This window comes from Nasonia vitripennis, chromosome 4, assembly GCF_009193385.2.
Source record: "Nasonia vitripennis strain AsymCx chromosome 4, Nvit_psr_1.1, whole genome shotgun sequence".
NCBI classification, from domain to species: domain Eukaryota; kingdom Metazoa; phylum Arthropoda; class Insecta; order Hymenoptera; family Pteromalidae; genus Nasonia; species Nasonia vitripennis.
The window spans coordinates 2,627,869-2,648,941 of NC_045760.1; the positions used below are offsets into that span (position 1 = coordinate 2,627,869).

At 51.8% G+C, this 21,073-nt stretch overlaps 2 protein-coding genes across 2 annotated transcripts in view; one reads left to right on the forward strand and one right to left on the reverse strand.

Moving 5' to 3' along the window:
* LOC100120884 (UPF0489 protein C5orf22 homolog) overlaps window positions 1–21,073 on the reverse strand; it is a 178,310-nt gene that overhangs the window by 141,661 nt on the left and 15,576 nt on the right. The gene's annotated exons all lie outside the window — the stretch shown is intronic.
* On the forward strand, window positions 621–1,571 carry LOC107981076 (venom allergen 5-like). The gene is made up of 4 exons (XM_031929418.1): window positions 621–913; window positions 982–1,069; window positions 1,129–1,267; window positions 1,333–1,571. The coding sequence occupies exons 1-4, from the start codon at window positions 839–841 to the stop codon at window positions 1,520–1,522; spliced, it is 492 nt and encodes a 163-aa protein (XP_031785278.1). The 5' UTR covers window positions 621–838; the 3' UTR covers window positions 1,523–1,571.

Sequence of the window (21,073 nt, forward strand, 5' to 3'; positions counted from 1 at the left end):
CAGGCCGGACTTATTCGATAAATCATTATTAAGGTGAATTCCACAAGAAAATGATAAATTGCGAGAGAGAGAGAGAGAGAGAGAGAGAGAGAGAGAGAGAGAGAGTCGAGCGCCGCACCCGAGAGAAAGAGCATAAAGGCGCCTTAGAACTACTACTACCGGCGCGCTGGATTTATTTATTTGTCCTCCTCCTGCCTTACATCTCTGTCAGGGTGACACCAGGGCGAGGCCTATACGGCTTGGTGCGCCACTGTTATCGTCGCTGAATCGATAATGCGTCCCGACAGGAGAGGGAGAGAGAGTGAGTTCAGTTGAAAACCGGACTCCCCTGTTCCAGTGCGGCTGTCTGGGTACAATGCGAGAAAAATGTACATTTATTTCGCAATAATCGCTGGAAATATTGGCGGCTACAGCAAAAATCATGAGTTTTTGAATTTCCTGCATAAGAGTAACTAGTAATAATTATACAACAATCGCGATGAGCTGCGCCCATAAACGCGGTTTTTATAATAACACAATCATTAATGTTCTTATCGCGCGATGCTTTGACAGGCTTCAAAAGTTTGCGTTTTCTAAATTAAAGAACATTCTTCTGACGGCTTTGATATCTTGTTTCAGCATAAGCTCAGCTCTATCAGATACCGACTACTGCAATGTTGACGAATGCAGCAATCCATCTAGACACGTCATGTGCCTGTATCCGATGAGTGCTGCTTTGTAAATAAAACTTATTCGAGGTGTACGGAAGAGTGGAAATTTTATTTTCAACATTCAGGACAAAACGACCGGTGCTTCCTGCGAAACCGTCGTGCGCTCCGGCTTATCCGACAATGAGAGGATGATGATAGGATTCGCGCATAACCTTCTGAGGAACGCGTTTTCTCTGCAAAAGGGCCACAATTTCTCGTCTCTCGTAAGTAGATACCGCACTTTGAATAATTTGGAATAAGCACGTTTTAACGCGTCGTGACAACAACGCAGGTATGGGACGACGAGCTGGCGGAGTTGGCTCAGAGATGGGCGGATCAGTGTCCGGAATCTGGCCACAACGACGAGTGTCGATCCCTCAGTAGGTTCGACTATTGTTAGTGTAGTTAGCATAAATAATGATGACACTACTTCTCGCAGACAAATTTCGCACGGTGGTGTACCAAAACGTCGGTAAGAAGAGTTACCCAGGTAGCCTACCAGGGCAGAAAGCTGCGGAAGACATTCCAAAGTTGATGTCGGATATAGCCACCGAGTGGTACCAGCAGCCTCACAATCCGTAAGTTGTTGTTTCAATTTTTGGGAGGATGTGAATGATATAGAAGAGTTTTAAATATCCAACAGGCTGAAGCCCGATACGGAACGCTTCGAAACCATCAACGTCGTGGGCTGCGGGCTTACGAAAACTTCGAGATGCAGTTTGAGGGGACACCCTCTTCCAGCTTGCGTTGACTACTTCACCATACATCTAGTTTGCAATTACGCGAGCAAGGAGGACGAGTCCAAAGTCGAATACGATACGGTATCTTTCTAGGGCTTCTCAACATCTGTTTTCATTTTGTAAATTTACGGAAAGAAAAAATTTTAAACGCTCAGAGTTCCTCAAACCTCCTCGTACCCATTGAAATTCAAACCGTTGCTCTCGCGCAATGATTGGACGAAAAAATCGCGCAGCTCATACGCGTCTACTGGCGAAAGAATGAGAAAACGAGGCGACTCACGTATACTCGCGCAGGTATATAAGCTCATCGCCACCTGCCAGAAATAACTCACGAATATGACACGCGAATTGCGTGCATTACCGCAGCGCTGCGTTATCGCGTGCTTGCGAGGCTTTGACGAGCTGCGAATCGAGTTTCGCGGTTGCCCGCCAGCCCTAAAATACGTGCGCAGTCACCTTCTCTCGGCACGATTCGCCTTCTCGCCGAAATGGCTCTTTTTAATTTCTGTCGTGCTTCTAACGTAATCGAATCGCCCTATACGCACACGCGCATACGTATTTCCGCAAAAAAGATGAATAAGAAAAAACTGCCAGGCTTTCAGCGAATCTTTGCATAGCACAAAGCGAGTAGCATAATATAACGCACAAAGTGAAGAAAAGATCGCAAGCTGCATGCAGCCGCAGGTGTAGCAGCTCTTCCTCCTCTTGTGCAGCAGCGGCAGTAGCGAGGGAGCAGTGAAATAAGAAAGATGGAGAGAGAGAGAGAGAGAGAGAGAGGAGGAGGAGGAGGAGGAGGAGGGAAGAAAACGTCTTCTCTCTGGATGTGTTTCATTGTGATCGAATGATATAATAGAGGCAAAAGTCCGTGGGAAAGCGAGATCGAGACCACCTGACGCACCTCCGGCTACGATACACTTAACATTTTGATGTCGTAGGGCTCTGCTCTGTGTATGTGTGCACGTATACCTATATCTCCAAGCAAGAAGAGTCAGCCAACTCCTCCCCCTTCTCGTGGAGCCGGCTCTCCGCAACGCCATCGCCGCCGATTCATCGCATTGTGCCCCGCGCGCATATACATACATATACACGAAGGCGGCGCCCAGACACTATAAGTTTCTTCTCCTCCGCGCAGAGCAGCGAAAGGAGTCTCGCGGGTGTGCAGAGAAAAGGAGCGATAGAAGCTGGCTATTTTACAGCGTAAACTCAATTTTCCGACGATTGCATAACCGGGAAGCTCATCACTCCCTTAGTCGATTAATTCACATCCGGCGCGGCGGGATATCCACAGCAGTTTGCTCTCTCTCTCTCTCTCTCTCTCTCTCTGCGTGATGTCGTCGTCATCTGGCGAGTGCAGCGTATGCAGAGAGGAATTAAAAAACGAACCGTCTTCATCCCGCTGCGCATCTCTAATGTGTGCTCCAATTCGAGAACGAGAAGTGTATCGGCTAAGCGATCGTCGATGCGCCGACACTGAGGGATGACTGCGCGTACAGCCTGCTGCAACAATGCCCGCAATTTCTGCCCAGTCCTCGCGTTTACATACGTGCATACATAGCGAGCGTCGAGTTTCCGTCCCAGGGCATTGTCGCGCGCGAGTGCGTCGATTCGCCGGGAAATAAAAATGGAAACGATTAACAGCTCTCCCGAAGCACTCGTGGCCCTTATCGTCGACGCTCTCCCACGACGCGGCGCGTGTTTACCTCCGGACCGACGAGCTATTCCTGTACGCGCTCGCCGCGTGTGTGTCTAGAATCACAATATAATCTAGCATTGTAAACGATCCAGCGCGTGTGCGTTATTTTTGGGAGAGGAAAAAAAAAATAACAAACAGCTGGCGGAGCTGCGCCGCGGGAAGAAATAGCATCCGTGAGCCTCGTAAAATTAGATATAGAGGCCCTCTCTGTTACTATAGCAGCAGTAGGAAGAAGAAGGGTGCAAAGTTTCGAGAGCATCGCGCGGGGCGAAGGAAGATTCAGCAATTCTGCTTCTTGAACTCGGCGAATACTCGTTTGTGTTTACGTGTATACTGTCCGTTGATCTCTCCCTCGTCGATTCTAATGCGACACCTATACGCGCGGCCTGTAATTGATACCCGGCGATAGAGCGAGGGGAGAAGCCGCTGCTTCGTTTTTTTTCTTCTCTGGCCCGAAGCGAAAAATCGATCCGAGAGAGAGAGAGAGAGAGAGATGGCAGACGCACAGCCCGAAGGAGATTCGATTATGCAGGCAGCGGCTGACAGGTGATTTCGCGCTCGTCATCCGGAGCTATTCCTACATTTATTAGCAGCCGAAATCCGATTAGATTTCACTCGAGCGAATACTCGACTCGCGCATTCTTTTGTGTACTATACACGTCGCTCGAGAAAATCGATTCGACTTGTCGCGAGCGTGTAGCGAATCCGCCTTCCTTCATTGTGTTATATACTTACATCGCGAAGAAAAAAAAATGCGAACGAGCGAGAGGACGCGCCCTCCCAGCGCGCTATTCTCGACGACTGCAGCAGCGCCTATATTTCACTGCGACCGAACGATTATTTGTCTCTCCGCAGCAGTGAGCTGCGCAGCTCTTTATTTCGTATCAATTTGTTTCTTCTTCAGCTCCTCGGCTGCAAGTGCGCGCGCGAGAGACTGGGAAAATGTGGACGCGACGCTCTCGTTGCGGCTGTGTATAAGAGAGAGAGAGAGAGAAACTTTCTCTCGAGGCTGAAAAGACAAATTGTTTTCGAGTCCTTTTTCTCCCTCTCTACTGCGAGCTCTCCTCTTTGGAGTAGGAAATATGCGAGCGGAGGCTCTCTCCGCACTTCCATTTGAATAAAAGCAACGATAAGCACATCCTTAGAGAGCTCGCAGCTCTGAATTGTTTCCGCTTCTTAAACTCCGACAAATTTATTATAATAACTACCCCTGGCACTCTGCGCGACTTGCACTCGCCTATATACGTATATATACACGCGAGCCTCTTTGCTCGTCCGTCTCTCGCGGCTCTTATCGCTGCCACTCATTACGATTACGCGGATAGCTGTGCGTACGCAAAATCCTTGACCTTGCTTTGTCGCCAGCGGTGGACGGCCAGCTGCGGGGGATGAAAAATTGAAAGTGCGAGATACTCTTTCTCTCTCTCTCTCTCCGCGATGCTTTATCTTTGCTGAAACGAAGAGAAGAATGAACAAAAAAAAAAGTGTACACTCTCTCGCTCTGTGCATGGGCTCGCGCGTACGCTAAGAGAGAGAGAGAGAGAGAGAGAGAGAGAGAGAGAGAGAGAGAGAGAGAGCGAAAGGAAGAAAAGACAGGTCCTCGCTCTTGTATTAAACACGCTCGGTCTTGCTCGAGGAGCTGTACTTTTCTGCTTTTGTTCGGCTCTCTGTTTCATCCTTTATTCTTAATGAATACGCGTCGAGCTTGTGCTCTCTCTCTCTCTCTCTCTCTCTCTCTCTCTCTCCCTCGACGACGACGACGACGACGACGCACAATGGCTTTGCTATCAGTTTCTCAATTCTTTCAAATTTTTCGCGCTCGCGCGATTCAAAGCCCCGCGCGCGCAATTTCTTCCCTCTTTTGCGCTCGTTCCTCTTTTGTGTCGCGGTGATTTTTCAAAAAAATATTAAATAACGCGCGCATTGTCGCTGCCCGCCCCAGCTTTTTGTTTAAACGAGACGATATGGAAATCGCGTCCGCAGAGTTGGTGCGTGTGCGGCCTGGGAAAAGTCTAAAGTACAAATCAAACTTTGCCGGGGAAACAATTTTATCTCCCTCTCTCTCTCTTTCTCTCGCAAAAAGAGAAGCGAGAGATCCGAGGAAAAAAACAAGGGAGAAAGTTTAAGAATTTATAAAACTTTAATCTTGCATATCCAATTTTAACGTTTCAAAACTCATTTTACTTACCGGCAACTTTTCTCGCTGCGGCCCGCAAGCGCGAGTTTGCTGTTTATCTCTGTTTTCGTGACTTTGGCAAACTACGCAGGAGTAGTAAAATGCAGATTAAATGACGAGGAGGAGGAGAACGGGTAATTGCCTGACCCAAATATATAAATGCGATAATGTGCGCGACGCGATCGCTCGATATATATATATATATGTATACGTGCATGCTGATTGCGAAGACAAAAGAGTTGCGGGCGTAACGACTACGAGGACAGGCCGGAAGTAGGGAAAATAGGGGAGGCTATATGCGTGGCTGTGTGGAAGAATGAAGACGCGCGGAGAGAGAGAGAGAGAGAGAGAGAGAAAGGAGGGGGTTAGAGCAGCTCGACGGGGCTTGATATTTACGACGTCATTTCCTCGCTGACTGTCAATAATTTCCCTAGGGGGAATGCAGAAGACAGTGGCGACGGCGGCAACGGCACCACCACCTTACGTGCTTTTACATCTATACGTCTTCCTCTTTTATTACGCGACTGCTTCTCTTTTTTCCTCCGACTCTCTCTCTCTCTCTCTCTCTCTCTCTCTCTCTCTCTCTCTCTCTCTCTCTCGGCGAGGAGACAGAAAGACAGAGGGAGATAGCTGCTTTTTCCACTTTTCTGCACTCGCGCTCTACCCTACCCCCCTTTTTACTGCCGCTCGAATGTTTAACGCTTTTTTGTTTTTCGAGCGTAACGTTCGCGGCAAGATAATTCCGAAGCCGCACGAGTATACACTCCGCACTCAAGAGAGAGGGAGATCTCGAGCACTATTTGAGGATCCAAACACTCGGCTCATTTCCCGACAAGTTTTATTCGAGCGAGGCAGTGTTTACCCAGCATTACTCGAAAACTGTCCCCTCCGTTATATAAGGTTCTTGAGCGCGCAGAGTGTACATGATGGAAAAAGAAGCGCATTCTTTTCCGAAGCGGAGTGCCGAGAGTTATATACATTCCTCGTTCTCCTCTCTCTCTCTCTCTCTCTCTCTCTCTCTCTCTCGCTCGACAGCGGAGCGAATTGAAAGTCGCGGGCGTGCCCTTAGCTCGAGGCAGCTTCCGCTCTACTCGCGACAGCGCGCGCGGTAGATATCATCCCCGGCGTCCTTCCTTTGCCTCCTCCTCCTCCTTTTTTCATATCATGTAATGAAAAGCAGTGCGGAGAGAGAGAGAGAGAGAGAGAGAGAGAGAGAAGACGAAGACATGCCCGCGGGCCGAGCGAGTAAGTAATATGGGAAGAGCCGAAGGAGCGGAAGGAAAAAAGACAGGCGCAGAGTGATGCAACTCTCTGCTGGATGAGGAAAAAGCTGTCCAGTAGCGCCGGGAGATCAAAGATATGGATACTTTCTTTATCTTTGCCGCTTGTTCGCTTCCTCGAATATGAAGAAGCAGGCGGTGGTGGAAATTTTGAAAATCCCGCGCGCTTTTTTCTCCCCGGCCTATGCGCGGTTCATCTCGTATAATTGAAAAGTTTCCGAGCTTGCTTGCTTGCGCGCGGTGAAAAAGTTTGGCGAAACTTAAAGGACATTCGGGGAGGAGGAGGAAAAAGGAAGGAGAGGAAAAACAGCGGAGAGAAAGTAGTCGAGAGAGAGGGAGAGAGAGAGAGCTGGTGCGGGCGGCGGTGGCAGTGAACTCGAGCGGCTAAGAGACTCAAGGTAAAGGTAACTTTATTAGCGGGATCCTGAGAAGCGGAGCCAGCTGACCTTAATAGGGAACATCTCCTTTAACTAATTTGCAATCAGCTCTCCGGCAGCGGCAGCAACGTCTCGGGGGCAAAGAAAAGGAGCGCGCGAAGCGAGGGAGGAGAGAAAGAGGTGGCGCTAGATTGGAGGCCAGAAGAGTAGCCAGAACTTGAGTACTTTCTCTCTCTCTCTCTCTCTCTCTCTCCCCCAAGGCGTCGTTCGCGCGCGCGCGCACACGGCCAGTTTCGCCGTGACCCAGAACTCTTTAATTTTTCCGACCCCGCAGCAGTCTCTCTTTCTCTCCCTCTCTCCGCCTTATCCTCTTTAACTCATTAGACTCGATGAATTATACGGCGCTTTTTCTCACTTTCTCCCGAGTAGCTCCGCGGCGGGGAGCAGTGACACTACGCACCCGCTACTTTAATTTCCCGGACGCGCGCGATAAAGGAGTTATTGATTTTTACTTAGGCCGCGCTCGCGGGAGAGAGCAGCGAGCGGTAACAAATAGAGAGAAATGGCCGGGGTCTGCGAGAGCGGGAAGTAACGAGTACGCGCGCAACTCTTTGGAGCGGCGAACTAATCCCTCTAAAACGTCAGGGCCACTCGTACTCCTATACAAGCGAGGGTGTAACATCTGTGTACGGGAGCGAAGATGCATTTCTTTTTCTCGGGGCGTCGAAAAAGGAAGGAAATTGCAGAGAGCGAGCGAACGGGAACGAAGAGAGAAAGAGAGGGAGAGAGAGGGAGAGAGAGGTAAAAAGCGAGCTAGACGAGAAAGGAAAGGCAATAAAGCCCGGGGTGCGAAAAAAGAGAGAAAAATACACAACTTCGCAGAGCTGCAGCAGCAGCCTGGCAGACAGGGCATGAGAGAGAGAGAGAGAGAGGGAGCACTTTTATATCCGGCGGGAGCAGCAGCAGCAGCGCGGCTTGCTGTCTATTGATTCTCGACCGAGTGTAAAGCAGCGCGCGATTCAGCGAGCTGCTCGGAATAAATTTGCGATCGCGCGACGTCGTCTTTGGAGCACAAAAAGGAGCCCGGCTGCCTTCGCTCGGCTTTTCCACGCTTTCCTCTCTCTCTCTCTCTCTCTCTCTCTCTCTCTCTCTCTCTCTCTCTCTCTCTCTCTCTCTCTCTCTCTCGCTCTTCCTCGAATTTACTCGAGAGACGCCGCCGCCGCCGCCGCCGCGCGCAAGAATTTTCAATAGCAGCCGTGTTCCTGGGGACGACCTTTTTCGCCCCCGCCCCGACTTCCATTTGCGCTTACGCGATTCGCGGCTGATATGTAGATTCGAGAATGCCGCCGCATGGAACGAGAGAGCGAAGCAATTTTCCCGGGCGCGCAAGCGCGTTTTTATCATTCTTATCGCGCTGCCGCTAAATTCGCGGACGGGAGAGGGGGCGAGAGCTAACGCAATCCTCCGGGCTTGAACTTTGCAGCTGCTTTTTCTTGTTGCCCCCTTCGAGAGCTGAATTTTTTACCGCGGTCTATACAGCAGCGCTCCTTTTTCGATTTCAATCCCGCGAAATTCGCGTCTCGAAGAGCCGCACCAGCACGCGGAGTTAAAAAGGCCAGCTGAATTTCCGCACAGCAGCGATGATTGGCGGGAATCTTGTTAGCCGTTACGTTTGAATAATCGACGCTCGTTTGCCCGATTTTCATGACTCGATCCTCGCCTAATGACGCGTGGAAATCTGCCTGCGCGCCTCTCTCTCTCTCTCTCTCTCTCTAGTCGTTATGCTCGCGCGAGGGCAAATTCAATTTTATCTCCGGCGTTCGCGAGGGTGGGCTGAGGCTCGATCGACTGCTGCAGGAGGGAATATATTTTTATACGCGCTTGTATCCTCCCCTTTTTCCGCAACTTTCCGTTCGTTAGCGGAACTTTTCACTCACGGATTACTCGCCCAAGACATTGGCTTCGTTCCAACGGCCCCGACGCTAACTCTTTCTCCTGCGCGCGATACTGCGGCGGGCCGTATACTTTATTTCCCGCCGACGACGTGTAGCGCAAAATAAGACACGAGAGAAAGCGCGGCATATAACGAGCTCCTTAACGGCAGGGAAGATGCGTCGCCTAATGCGATTTCGATATCGCCCCGGACGTTTGTCTCGCGAGAGAGCGCGAGAGAATATAACGACTACCTCTCTCTTCCTCTCCGCACTTGTCAATAAAAGAATATAGTCTCGAGGTGGGCGTGTATAGAGCGAGAGCGAGAGCGAGAGAAAAAGCGTAGCTCTGCCATCTTGAAATCGACGTCGATCAAGCGGAAGGTAGAAAGTTCTGCGCAGTAGTAGTAGAGTCTGCCGGAGGCAGATCCCTCTCTTTCTGACATATACGCCGCGCATCTTCTCCTTTCGTCCGCCCCCTCGGCGAGACGCGACGAATGCGCGCCCACCTACGGCCCTGTATGGGATTCTTCCGAGCTTTTCTTCCTTCCTTCCTCCGTTTTTACCAAATATATGCCGGAGAAAAATGGCCGCGCCGAGTACGCCGCTCGTATAGCTCTTTTTTCGAAAACGTGTATTAACGAGAGTCGTTTCAATGAAATATACACGGGAGGATAATAACGGCAGAAGAGAGAGGGTATAAGGGACACACTAATAGATAAGCTCCTTCTATCTGCTGTAAAAGAACCGAGAGATCTCGGGATGATTTATGCTTTATTGCGGCCGGACACGCGAGCCCTCGCGCGCATTCCTCGTTTTTGTCCCCGCGAAGAGTCGGAGTAAAGTTTTCGCTCCTAATAAGCGCCGGCTCGATTACAAGAAAAGAAAAAAGGAACGACAAGAGGCACAAGTTCGGGAAGCTGGAAATCGTGCCATTGCGGAGGAATAAATTCGGTCAGTGTGCCGGGGCGCGACTCATTCTCTCTCACTCGTTGTGTCTGTCTCGTTCTCCCATCGCAAAGCGCGCAACGACGAGGGTTGAATGAATCCGTGACCTTGGCCCCGGAGGACGATGGCCTGGGGTCGCTCGCGCAAGCCGAGGTAATTAAATGCCAAGGACGGGGTTGCCGGCGCCGTTCGCTCGACTATATAATGGCTAAGATAGAGCGCGGCGAGGGTGGCAGCTCCGCCGGCCTAATTGCCGATGCGAAAACGGCTATACACCCCCGCGCTCGCTCATTCAGCGATGGAAATAACGCGGCGCCCTTTTTTATTCCCCCCCCCTTCTCTCTCGCCTCTCACCTAGATACCGGCGAGAATTTAGAGCGAGAAAAGTAGTCCAGTTACAAATTAGCATCCGAGAGGATTGCCCTTGGCGTCTCGCAGCTATATTTCCTCCTCCTTTTACTTTCCTCTTTCCTCCTCGCGCGAGCGGAGTCTTTCCCCTCCAGCAGCTTATCCCGTCCGGCCGGCAGACTTCTTTTCTCTGTTCGTTCGAGTTATTAAAGAAAGCCTTTGGGGGTCAGGCGCGAGCGAGAGAGGGAGAGAGAGAGAGAGAGAGAGAGAGAGAGAGAGAGAGAGCTAGGTCACGGCGCCAGCGGAATAATGAGCGAGGAAAGTTAAACGAGAGTGTTTTTACCCGGAAAAGAAATTGCCCCTCGACGTTTTCCCGCCGCTGCTCGGCTGTGAATAAGAGATTTCATTCATTACCACTACCACCGCCGGCTCTCGCCCTTAATGGAATCTTCCTGTCGGCTCATCTTTCCACAGCTGCTGCCGCTGTATCTCTGTTACGTTCGCATACATAACTCCGGACCGCAGCTACAAGAGGATCGTTTGTTTATGCTCGCTTGTTTATTCATAGCCGCATCCCACGGCCTACTGAACGTCGACTGTTACTACTTGCGACTCGCCCGTATAGCTCGGCCGTATACGGTTGGGAAAATTTTTTCTCAGAAACGCAGGAAAGCAGCGGGACGACGAAGAAAGGAAGTTTCCGAGGAGGAAAAGCTCCGGGGGACGAGTAGAGGATGAAAGCGTCGGGGGATGAAGGAGCTGCCGTCGAAAAAAGAAGAAGAGAGAGAGAGAGAGAGAGAGAGGGGTGCAGGCTGAGCGGATCAATGCCGCCGACGCCGCCGCCGCCGCCGAGGCTAACCCTTTTTCTCCGCGGAGCTCGCCGCGCCCGCCGCGATGCCCAGATAAAACACGCGCGCATCTGTCTTTGATTTGCGTACGCGAGCGGGGGAGTACACACACGCGCGCCGCGGAAGAAGAATCGTATTATAATCAAAGGGGAACTTCCGCCACGCTCGCTCTCTCTCTCTCTCTCTTATCGCCGGTGCATTATAAAAAGGGTTGAGAAAACGCAAGGGGCTTCTTCGAGATGAAAAGTATCTCCGGGAGACGAATATTTTTCGAGTTCCGCAGTGCACGTGTAGAGACTGTACACCGGCGTAGGGAGAGAGAGTCGTATAGGTGTGCGTTGCCAGAGCGCATGCGCCTACGTGGCCGTCAATACGGGAACCGCCACGCCGGTGTATATACCCTTTCTCTCGCGGCGGGCTGTCTGTGCGCGTTTGCAGCTGTTCCTTGACTGTATCTGCCGGATTAAACATGCTTCGGTAAAAAAAAAGCGAACGAGTGAATGAACGAGCCCTGACGGGGGGTCACGGGAAATCGAGCGACGCCACAAAGAGTTAACTCGTCAGGATAAAAATCCGCGCTCGCGTCTACGGCTGAGTTATACGGCTCGGGATTTCTCGGCCCGAACTTTTTCCAGGGAAATTAATCAGAGCAGTGCGACGGGCCACATCTCCGCTCGGTAATTTCTTTTAAGTAGTTTGGCAATTTATTATTTTCCAATTTCGCGCGCGGCCCGCAGCGGCAGCTTGTACGACAAACTTTGACGCGCGGAGGCCTCGAAAGTTTTGCTCGCGCTTAATTTCCCGATTCTTGGGCGCGCCGCGTAGGGAAAAATTGCAGGTGTAAAATTTCAACAATGAGCTTGCGAGAGAGAGAGCTTCGGCCCGGCGCTGGGTTTTTTGCTCGTCCTGAGCCCGGGCCGGTGCGCGGCTCCTCTCTCTCTCTCTCTCTCTCTCTCTCTCTCTCTCTCTCTCTCTCTCCTCGTCTTCTTTCTATGTACGGCGCGAGCGCGGCGCTGGAGGGGTTTTAACCCTTTCGTAACTATCGATTTTTAGAGCTCGAGACAGATGAGAGAAAGAGAGAGACTATATAGCTTCCAGCGAGCCACTTCACTCGACTTCCACTTTGGCTATCTCTCTCTCTCTCTCTCTCTCTCTCTCTCTCTCTCTCTCTCTCTCTCCACTTGGCTTTTTCCAAGACCCTCTCTTTTTTACCACTCGGCTCCTTTGTTCACCTTCCTTTTACAGTTTCCTCCTACGCCCGCTCGCTCGCGCACCCCTTTCTTAGACGGGCGCGCTTCTCTCTTTTTTTCGAAACACAACGCGATGAGTCATCGAGAGTCCTTGAACGCGCTCTGGGCAAAGGGCTGCACTGGACCCTTTCCGCCGCGAGTAGCACAAAAGCGAGAGCTCGTTGCCGCGTGCGAGGAAAAAATCCATATTCGGCGACGACGAAAAAGCCCGTGCCGGAGTAAATGATATTCCGAAAAGCCGCCGCGGGTATGATTAATGGATCGTCGGAAGACGATTCAATCCAACGGCGCGCGCGGCGACTGATTAAAAATCCATACGCGAAATCGGTGCATTAACATCGCGATGCGTGGACAAATCTGGCGGAAAAAGCGTCGAAATATCGCGCCGCCTCCGCTATATAGCGGCGTGTCGGGCTTTGATTGATTGTCGGGGAGGAGTCTCGCTCGGGGCCAAAGAGCCAAGAGCGCCGCGAGAGACGTATAAGTAGCAGCGAGGAGGTGGAGGAGGGCGAGACGTTTTTCCGCCCGCGCGACGCGCGATATATATACACACATGCGTGCTACTAAGTGTCTGCGGGAAGCTCGAAAGAAAGAAAGCGTCGGCGCGGGGGCGTTCGGTGCTCTCTCTCTCTCTCTCTCTCGCTCTCTCTCGAGCCGAGGGGGTGCGCGAGAGACCAATCGGAAGCAAGCGTTTTCTTCGGGCCGCGAATCTATATCCTCGCATGCCTCGCACGTATGAGGCGTGGTTTCACTTCCTTCCTTCCTTCCTTCGCTGCAGTGTGTGTGCGCTGTGTATATAGTCGTAAATATATATCCATAGCTCCCTGGCGGCGTATTTGAATAAACCGTTCGGATGCAGCGCGTATTATCGATCCTGTACCTACCTGCGAGATGCACCCCTGCGAGTATACAATACTTTTCCCCTGGCCTATTCCCACGACTCCGTACGTGTGTCATACTTCCCCATGGAGATCGAATTATATTAATATTCATCGCGCTCGAAATTCGTTGCGCCGCCGAATGTGCATTGTTTACACGGTAGTAGCGTATACGCTTCTTGTGCTCAGGTAGGGAAACTCTCTCTGACATACGATAATGCAAATTCAGCTGCGCGCTATTAGAGAGAGAGAGAGAGAGAGAGCTGAGCAGAGCGCGTAGGTGTCAGCGCGAGAGAGGGAACTCATTATGCATTCCTTTCAGGCGGCCGTCATTATTTTACATATTGCAGTAGCAGAGAGCGAGCGGAGGCCGGTAGCCGCTGAACCCGTTCTCCCTCCCACCCTCCTCTCTTTCTCTCTCTCTCTCTCTCTCTCACTCTTTCTGGGTTAATGCCGCGCGCGGCTCGAGCGCTCGCTTTGGCAATTTTTGCGGCTCGATCAAAAAGGAGCGGCAATTTGCCGCCGCCGGCGAGAGCTCGCGCTCGTGTAATTCTTATCGGGCCGGCCCGTGGACGCATAACTTTGCAGAATCGACCGAGTGGACTAAACGTTCTCGAAAGCTCTCGAAAAACGCAGCACACATCTCCCCTACTGCTCGGCGGCGATAAGGAAATCAAGAGAACGACGGAGGGGAGAGAGACGTCTCCGGCTTGATACGATATTGGAAAATGGCGTCAATGTGTGCGGAGGGTCGGTGCCGAGGGAAAGAGTGTGTATACGTAGGTAGAGAGAGGTGCGCTCGCGGGGGCGCTGACTCGCCCGGGAGTAGTAGAGTAGCTCTCTGCGCGTGGTAGTGGGGAAAAATAAAATAAATTGCTCAACATATCCAATAAGGTGGCAGAGTCGTTGCCAGGGCAACGCGCGCGCGGCGAGAGTCTCTCTCTCTCTCTCTCTCTCTCTCTCTCTCGCTCTCGGCAGTGCGCGCCGAGCACTACTCACTCTTTTTCCTGCACCCTATCCCTTTGCGCTTTTCTTCTCTCCTTTCTCTGCTCGCGCGACGAGCAGCTCTATATACACTCTCTTTTTCCCGTGCCGTGCGCCGTGGCGGATTTTCCCTCCTTTGTTCTCCTCTCCTGCACTTGAGACAGTCTTTTCCTCGCTTCTTCTAATTTCTTATTCCTTATACGCGCGCGACGACACGACACGACGCGATATTGTTATTTCTCATCTATGCAGAGCGCGAGTAGAAGATTTTTCCTCTCGCGAGAAAAATACCGGCGAGAAAAATGAGGAACGAGGGAATGATCGTATACGCTTTCTAGTTGCGCTCAAGTTTTTCTCCTTTCATCCCGGCCCGCGCGCGCGAGAGAGAGTGAGAGAGAGAGAGAGAGAGCACGGGGAAAGTTGAAGGCGCCGGTATTTAAAAAGCCATCGTCAAAGTCGAAGCGACGCGTATGCGTGTATAGAGCGCCTATGGCCCGCGGCGCCCCTAACAGCGAAATAATCTGACATATTTCAAAAGTTCGCGAGTATTGCGAGTTGCAGTGCGCTTGACTGACTAAAGCCGCCGACGTCGCGAGCGTCCGCTCGGGGGAAAAGTTGTAATAAGAAAGGGGAGGCTCTGCTGCTGCTGGTATAAATCCGCTGAATTCAAATTGATTTCGCGACGCGAGCACACGCGGGAAATTCGGAAGAGAAGCCTGCGGCTCGCATGTACGGATGAGTCCTGCAAGCTCCCGAGGAGGGGACAGCGAAAAAAAAAGAAGTTTTCCTGTATGGTTTAATGAATCCACGATCTGTTATACATGGAAGAGCGAGTGAAGCCCGGCCTGACCGAGCTAATTTTCCTCGCACACGCGAGGAATTTTTCATTGTTCGGAACTTTGACAAAAGTTTAAATCAAGTTGGGAGAGAGAGAGAACGCGCGCTTGCGAGCGCGAGGTTATTTGAAAAACAAATTGCTCGGAGCTTGCAGGCCGCGTTGAATTACATCTCAATCGGATCGGAGGGAGAGCAAGAGAGAGAGAGAGAGAGAGAGAGAGAGAGAGAGGTAAGGCTGGGCTAAGGTAAAGTAAAGTAAAGGCGAAACGCGCTCTCGTATCCGGGCGCGGAGGAGGAAGAAGGCGAAAAAAGGAGGAAAGCGCGCACACGGCGGCGGCGGCGGCGGCTGCGATATTGCCGCGGATATAAAAGCCGTCTCCCGGCGGCGGCGGCGGCGGCGGCGGGGCAAAGGAAGAGCGACCGAAGTAATAAGATCGGCCTAAGCTACGCGAATCCTTTTATTAATCCGCATGCGCCGGGATTGGATATGAAGCTCTCCGCTCTATCTCCGTCAGCTTTCCTCTCTCCCTCCTTTATCCAGCTCTCGCACTCGCTCTCCTGTGTATACCTATACACTCCCGCGATTCTGTAAACATCTCTTCACGTGCGAACGATTTGACGCGAGTAGCATAGAGCTGTACACAAAGAGGAGCTGTTACAATGGGCTTGTATGAGAAAACGAGTCGCTGCGCTCGGAGAAGCGCGATTCCAGCGAATCGATTAAAAGCTACGGCTGCAATTAGTCGCGAATGTTTTCCACTTAGCGGATCGAGAAACACACTCGCCGAGTGTGCGGAGGACCTTAAATGGTCTCTCTCTCTCTCTCTCCCTCTCTCTCTCTTTCTCTCCGCGCGCAGACGTGTTCCAGTCTATGCGTGTTTTTGCACTCGCGGCTGCATCGGGCGATTCTCAAAGCGTCTCTTTGTGCAGAGCTGCGAGTAGAGAGGAACTGGTAATTTACGTAACGTTTTCTAGAACGAAATCCAATGCGCTACTGCAAAAATATACATCGCTTTGTGCGCGAGCGTGCATCGATGTTGGCCAATATCGGAAAAGCCGATTTTTCAGAGCGAGATATCGGACTCGCGCGCTACTCGGCCGCGACGATAAGATTAATTTTCGTATAATAAGCGGCTAACGGAAGGTCAAGTGCGAGCTATATATTGAGCAGAGAATAATGCCTCGGACAAGTTCAAGTTCTCATTTGGTTCGTCCGAGTCCGATACTGCGAGGATGTCAGTCAAGGTTCTGCTGCTCTGCGCGCTCTTGCTCGCCTGCGCCGTGCACGTTACCCAGGGTGAGTTTTCAATTTATCGCGCAACTTCGCAAACGACGTCCGAGCTTGCTTTGCGACTCGACATTTTCTTCTTTTTTTTTTTTTTTCCAGCATACGTCGGCTGCTGTCGCTCCTGCGCAATGGGTACGTACACTAGTATATGAAAAGTCTCGCTACACGCTGCAGCCGTAAAATATAAATCGCCCACGTTGCAGCTCCGGTCCAGCGACTGGTCTATTGCGACAGGGCACTCGAGAGGGATTGCGCGTCGCTGTGCAGAACAACCGGAGTCGAGTGTCTGGCCTACGAAGACACGGGTTTCCTCTACAAGTGTTTTTGCAACTGAAGCACGCGTGTGTACACGCTGAGTCAATAAAGAGTCGATCGCACGAGAAAAAATAAAATATTTGTTGCTTCATTCTCCCGCAGCGCAGGCTCCTCGAAATATCGGATTATGGAGCCGCGCGTTGCATAACAATGCCAATGTTGCAGCCCTCATGCATATAGGTATAAGTATCTATGCAAACTCGATAGCTGCACTCGCGCGATCCGGCTGAGGGGGAGAGGGTAAGGCGGGGACTCGAGAGAGAGAGAGAGAGAGAGATAATATTTTCATATGAATACAAATGGCCTCGCGTCGTCCCTTTGCCCGTCTTTTCCTATATCCTTTCTGTCTCGTATACTTTCTTCCACCTGCGGCTGCTGCAGAAGAAGAAGAGAGAAAGAGAGAGAGAGAGGAGGTATATAAGGGAACGGAATAACCTGGCTGTCTTTCGTCCATAAATTTATGTAGGAAATTACGCTTCGTGAGTTTCATTCTGAAATGCCTTTATCCGACATGTATATATATATACGCTCCCTCTCTGCTTCTCAGCAGGCAAGAGAGAGAGAGAGAGAGAGAGAGAGAGAGAGAGAGAGAGAGAGAAACCAATTTTCACTTATTCATGCGAAATAGCTTTCCTCTCTCGCGACCAGCCTCCGCGGCGTCGTCGCCGTGTATTTTTATCGCGTACGTATTTCAGGATTTTTCATTCCGATTTCCATTCTCGATCAATCGCCGCTGTACTCGTTGTTATAACAACGTGCGGAGCTACCGCAGAGCCCGTGATGTGTAGAATTACACAGGCTCGTCTTCCACACGTATAGACAGATGATTCGAGGTTATTTATTACGTGCCAGCAGTTATTTAGCCGGGCATAAATTGATGGCTGAAAAGATATTAATTTGCCTAACACATTTAAGCAGCGCCGCGAGCTTTATATCCGCGCGCGCCCGCGCTGCGCGGCAGCACTTTCGGAACGGGGAAACACGGCAAAATTGGATATCAATTATCCCCCCGCGATGGACGATGATTATAACGGCTCCGCGTAAGATGGCTTTCGGGTAAGCAAACAACCGTTATGAATGTCGATAACCGACTGCCGCTCGCGCTAAGCGCGTCGATGCCCCGCGGAGCCTTCTCTCTCGCTCGAGATTCTCTCCCTCCCTCTGGATACGCGACAGGCGTTTCTGCAATTAGCTCGTAATGCACGATAATTTCGGCCACTATTTTCTTCGACTCGCACACACGGTGCATAAGTCGGCTGATTTATCTCATGCGGATACAATTTACTCGCGGCTCATAATTCGAATGTAAAATTCAGACGCGCGCACGTGGGAATGTAATAATACGATCAAGTTCGAGGCTACGTACGAGATAGCGCGTATAAATACGAGCGGAGCGTGAAGCGATGGATTAAAAGCGAGATAGAGCCGGGCTGATGCGCGTGCGCGCGCGCGAAAAGTCGTAACCCCGCCGTATAAGAGATAAAGCCGGGCTGGCATTGATTGACGTATATCGTTGTTGTGAAGGCGGTCTCGCGCGGAGAATAATTAAAAAATCCGATACATGTTTCTTTCGGAGAGACTCGGAAAGCAGCCGCGCTTAACGCGCGCATCTCTAATGGAAGAGAGTAAACACGACTACTGTCCGCGGCGGGAAATTTGCGCTCTTAAAGTGCTGCAGCGGAAGCTCTAGACTGCTGCCGCAGTACCTGTTGATTTAATAGAAACTATTTGCGGTGCCATTAGCGACTCGGCTGTGCAGTCGCGGTAGTCCTTCATTGTCGTCCACACGCGAGGTGCGCGCGCGGAAAATTAAGTCTTCGTCCGCGCCGGTATATGCACGAGAAAACGCAATTTTTTTTCCCAACAAAACTCGCCTTGTTTATATCGCAACGGCGCAATAGCATCGCTGACACGCGTGTACATGCGTATAAGTTATACGAGCGGAGAGAGAGAGAGATAGCTGCAAATAAAGCAAGTCACGAGCGCACCTGTTCGGCCGTCACAGGGCCGCCTGGACAGGCCCTTATGTTTTATGTATAGTCAGAGGCGCTTACTCGCCTGGCGACGAGATCGCGCAGCCGTTCGCCGATCGAGACGTCATCGGCGGCCGGCAGCTGATATGATTTCGTTATATGCTCCGTTTTCCTTGTACGTATACACATTATAAATTCGTGAGCGCCTTTATTCGGGCGACAGCTCGCTGCTATTATAGTAAACAATGCAGGGAGAGAACGAGTGATTCGCGGCCGTAACGATCGGCCAACCCCTTTCTCGCGTGCGCGTGATCGACGAGGCCGAAACACGCGAGCAAAACTGCTATTTGTCGAGAGCGGGAGAAAAGGAGCGAGCTGCGATGCATTATGATATACTTTTGTGTATAAATTTTCCGCCAGTCATCGGAAATTTCGAGCTCGATTTTTTAAATGCCCTTCCTCGTCGCCGTCGAGACCACTAGTGCTCTCGAGAGCTACTACCGCTGCTGCTGTACGGAGCGAATAAGAGATAGAAGATAAGGCATGTGGAGCCTCTCGTTTCGTCTTGCTCTTTCGACTCGGTTGCTGCTGCAGCACTAGCCGATGGCGGAGATAGTTCGTATACACGGCTGCGGCTCGCAGTGTAATTGCCGCGACAGGAGACGATGGAGCTCTACAGAGGGCTCTTATTATTGGCTCTTTCAGCTATCTGCTCCACTCTTCTCTCTCCTCGCCAATTTCAAAGTCAACGGGCGGCGCTGCTCCGAATCGTCGATCGATGTTACGTGTAACGACGGAGTTACGTAAAATGTATTATAGCGTGTACGCGGAGTACATTTTTTCCTTTTAATGTCTTACGTTTCAGCTCCTCTCTCTCTCTCTCTCTTCGCGAAATTCTTCCAGGGCTCTGGCGGGCCGAGAGCTCTCGCGTAAAGAAAATCCCGAATAATCCGCCTGCGAGGATTATCCGACCCTTGTGCCGCCGCGCGCGTCTATAGGCCGCCCCTGCGTATTACCTTTATATAAACTGCACAACATCGCGATCTTTTTTACTCTGTCTCTCCCCTCGAGCTGCGGAGATTCGATTAAGGCGAAAGTTAAAAAATCGATACGCCACTGTAATCGCTCCTCCTCTCGATTTTGGATTTAAGCAGCTTACGCATACGCGTCGGAGAAGAGAGATATAGAGACTGACACTTTGTTAAAGGTTGAAAATTCGAGAAAAAAGAGCGCTATCTCCTCTTCGCACGGGTATCCGCACACGCACACGTCGTCGACGTCGACGACGACGACGACGACACTCCCTTTATCGATCCCTCTCCGCCTTGGACTCCCCTCCTTTGTTCGTCGCGGCGCTGATGCGCGCCTCGTCCCCACCGGCGGCGGCGGCAGCGGCGGCGCATCCCTTGTGCTATCTCTCTCTCTCTCTCTCTCTCCTTCCACCCCCTCGCGCGAGTTATGTTCCTTCCTTTTTTCCTCCGCGAGAGCACTCTAACCTACGACGTGTACTGCTGTCATCGGCGAAAATTCGCAGACTTTCCACGTCCCGGTGCAAAGAAACGGCGATATATCGTCGTATCACTGCGCTCCGCGCGCGAGAGAACCGCACGCGGAGCTTTTTCTCTCTTCACTGAGGCGCCGCGTCCGCGTGTGTATATATAATCCAGCACAGAGCGAGATGCCTTGGAGAACTCGGGGAAATCGATGAAGAAGGCTGCAGCGGCGGCAAAGATGGCCGGCGACGCGCACGCTCCGCTCGCGAAGCGGCGACGGTCTACAACGGCGCACACCCGGGCTCTCGGAGTCCAGTCGACGGCGACGTGCGTGTGTGCGTCGCTCTGCTCGCGATCGAATCACACAGAAATTGAGGAAGGCAAAGCAGAAAAATAGGAGCAGAGCGCTGAAGTCTGGAGAGAAGGTCGGCGGCGTCCGGCGGTCGGCACTAGACTCGCTCGCCGCGCGAGAGTAGAGAGAGAGAGAGAGAGAGAGAGTAGCGCAGCTCGTCGTCGCGTCGCTTCGTTCGTTAGCGGGGCCCGCTTGCCCGCCCGTATTAATTTGCTTCTCCACCCTTGCCAGCAGCCTCCCCCTCGCTCGCCGCCGAGTATACAGCGGCTCGCCCCTCTCGCCCCGGCATGCGAAAAGGGGGGCTCGCTCGCCCCTATCTCTCTCTCTTCTCTCTCCGCCGAGTCTGCATCACGCACTAATCACGCGTGCGTTCGCGAATTTTCCGGCCGATTCTCGAGCGATAAGCCGAAAGAGCCACGGAGCACTCGCACGACGATCGGCGAGCGGAGTCGAGCAGGTTTCGCGGCGTACGTGTGCGGCTCCCTAAATTAAATGTTTACGTGCGCCGACGTGCAGGAGATGCGGCGGCCGAGCGGCCGGCCGAGAGAGAGAGAGAACCGGTTGTTATTTCGCCTCTCTTTTCTTCTGATGCAGTCGCGCGCCGAGGGGGGCGGAAGCGGTCCCGTCGTCCTCGCCGAGAGAGAGAGAGAGAGAGAGAGAGAGATCCTCGCGG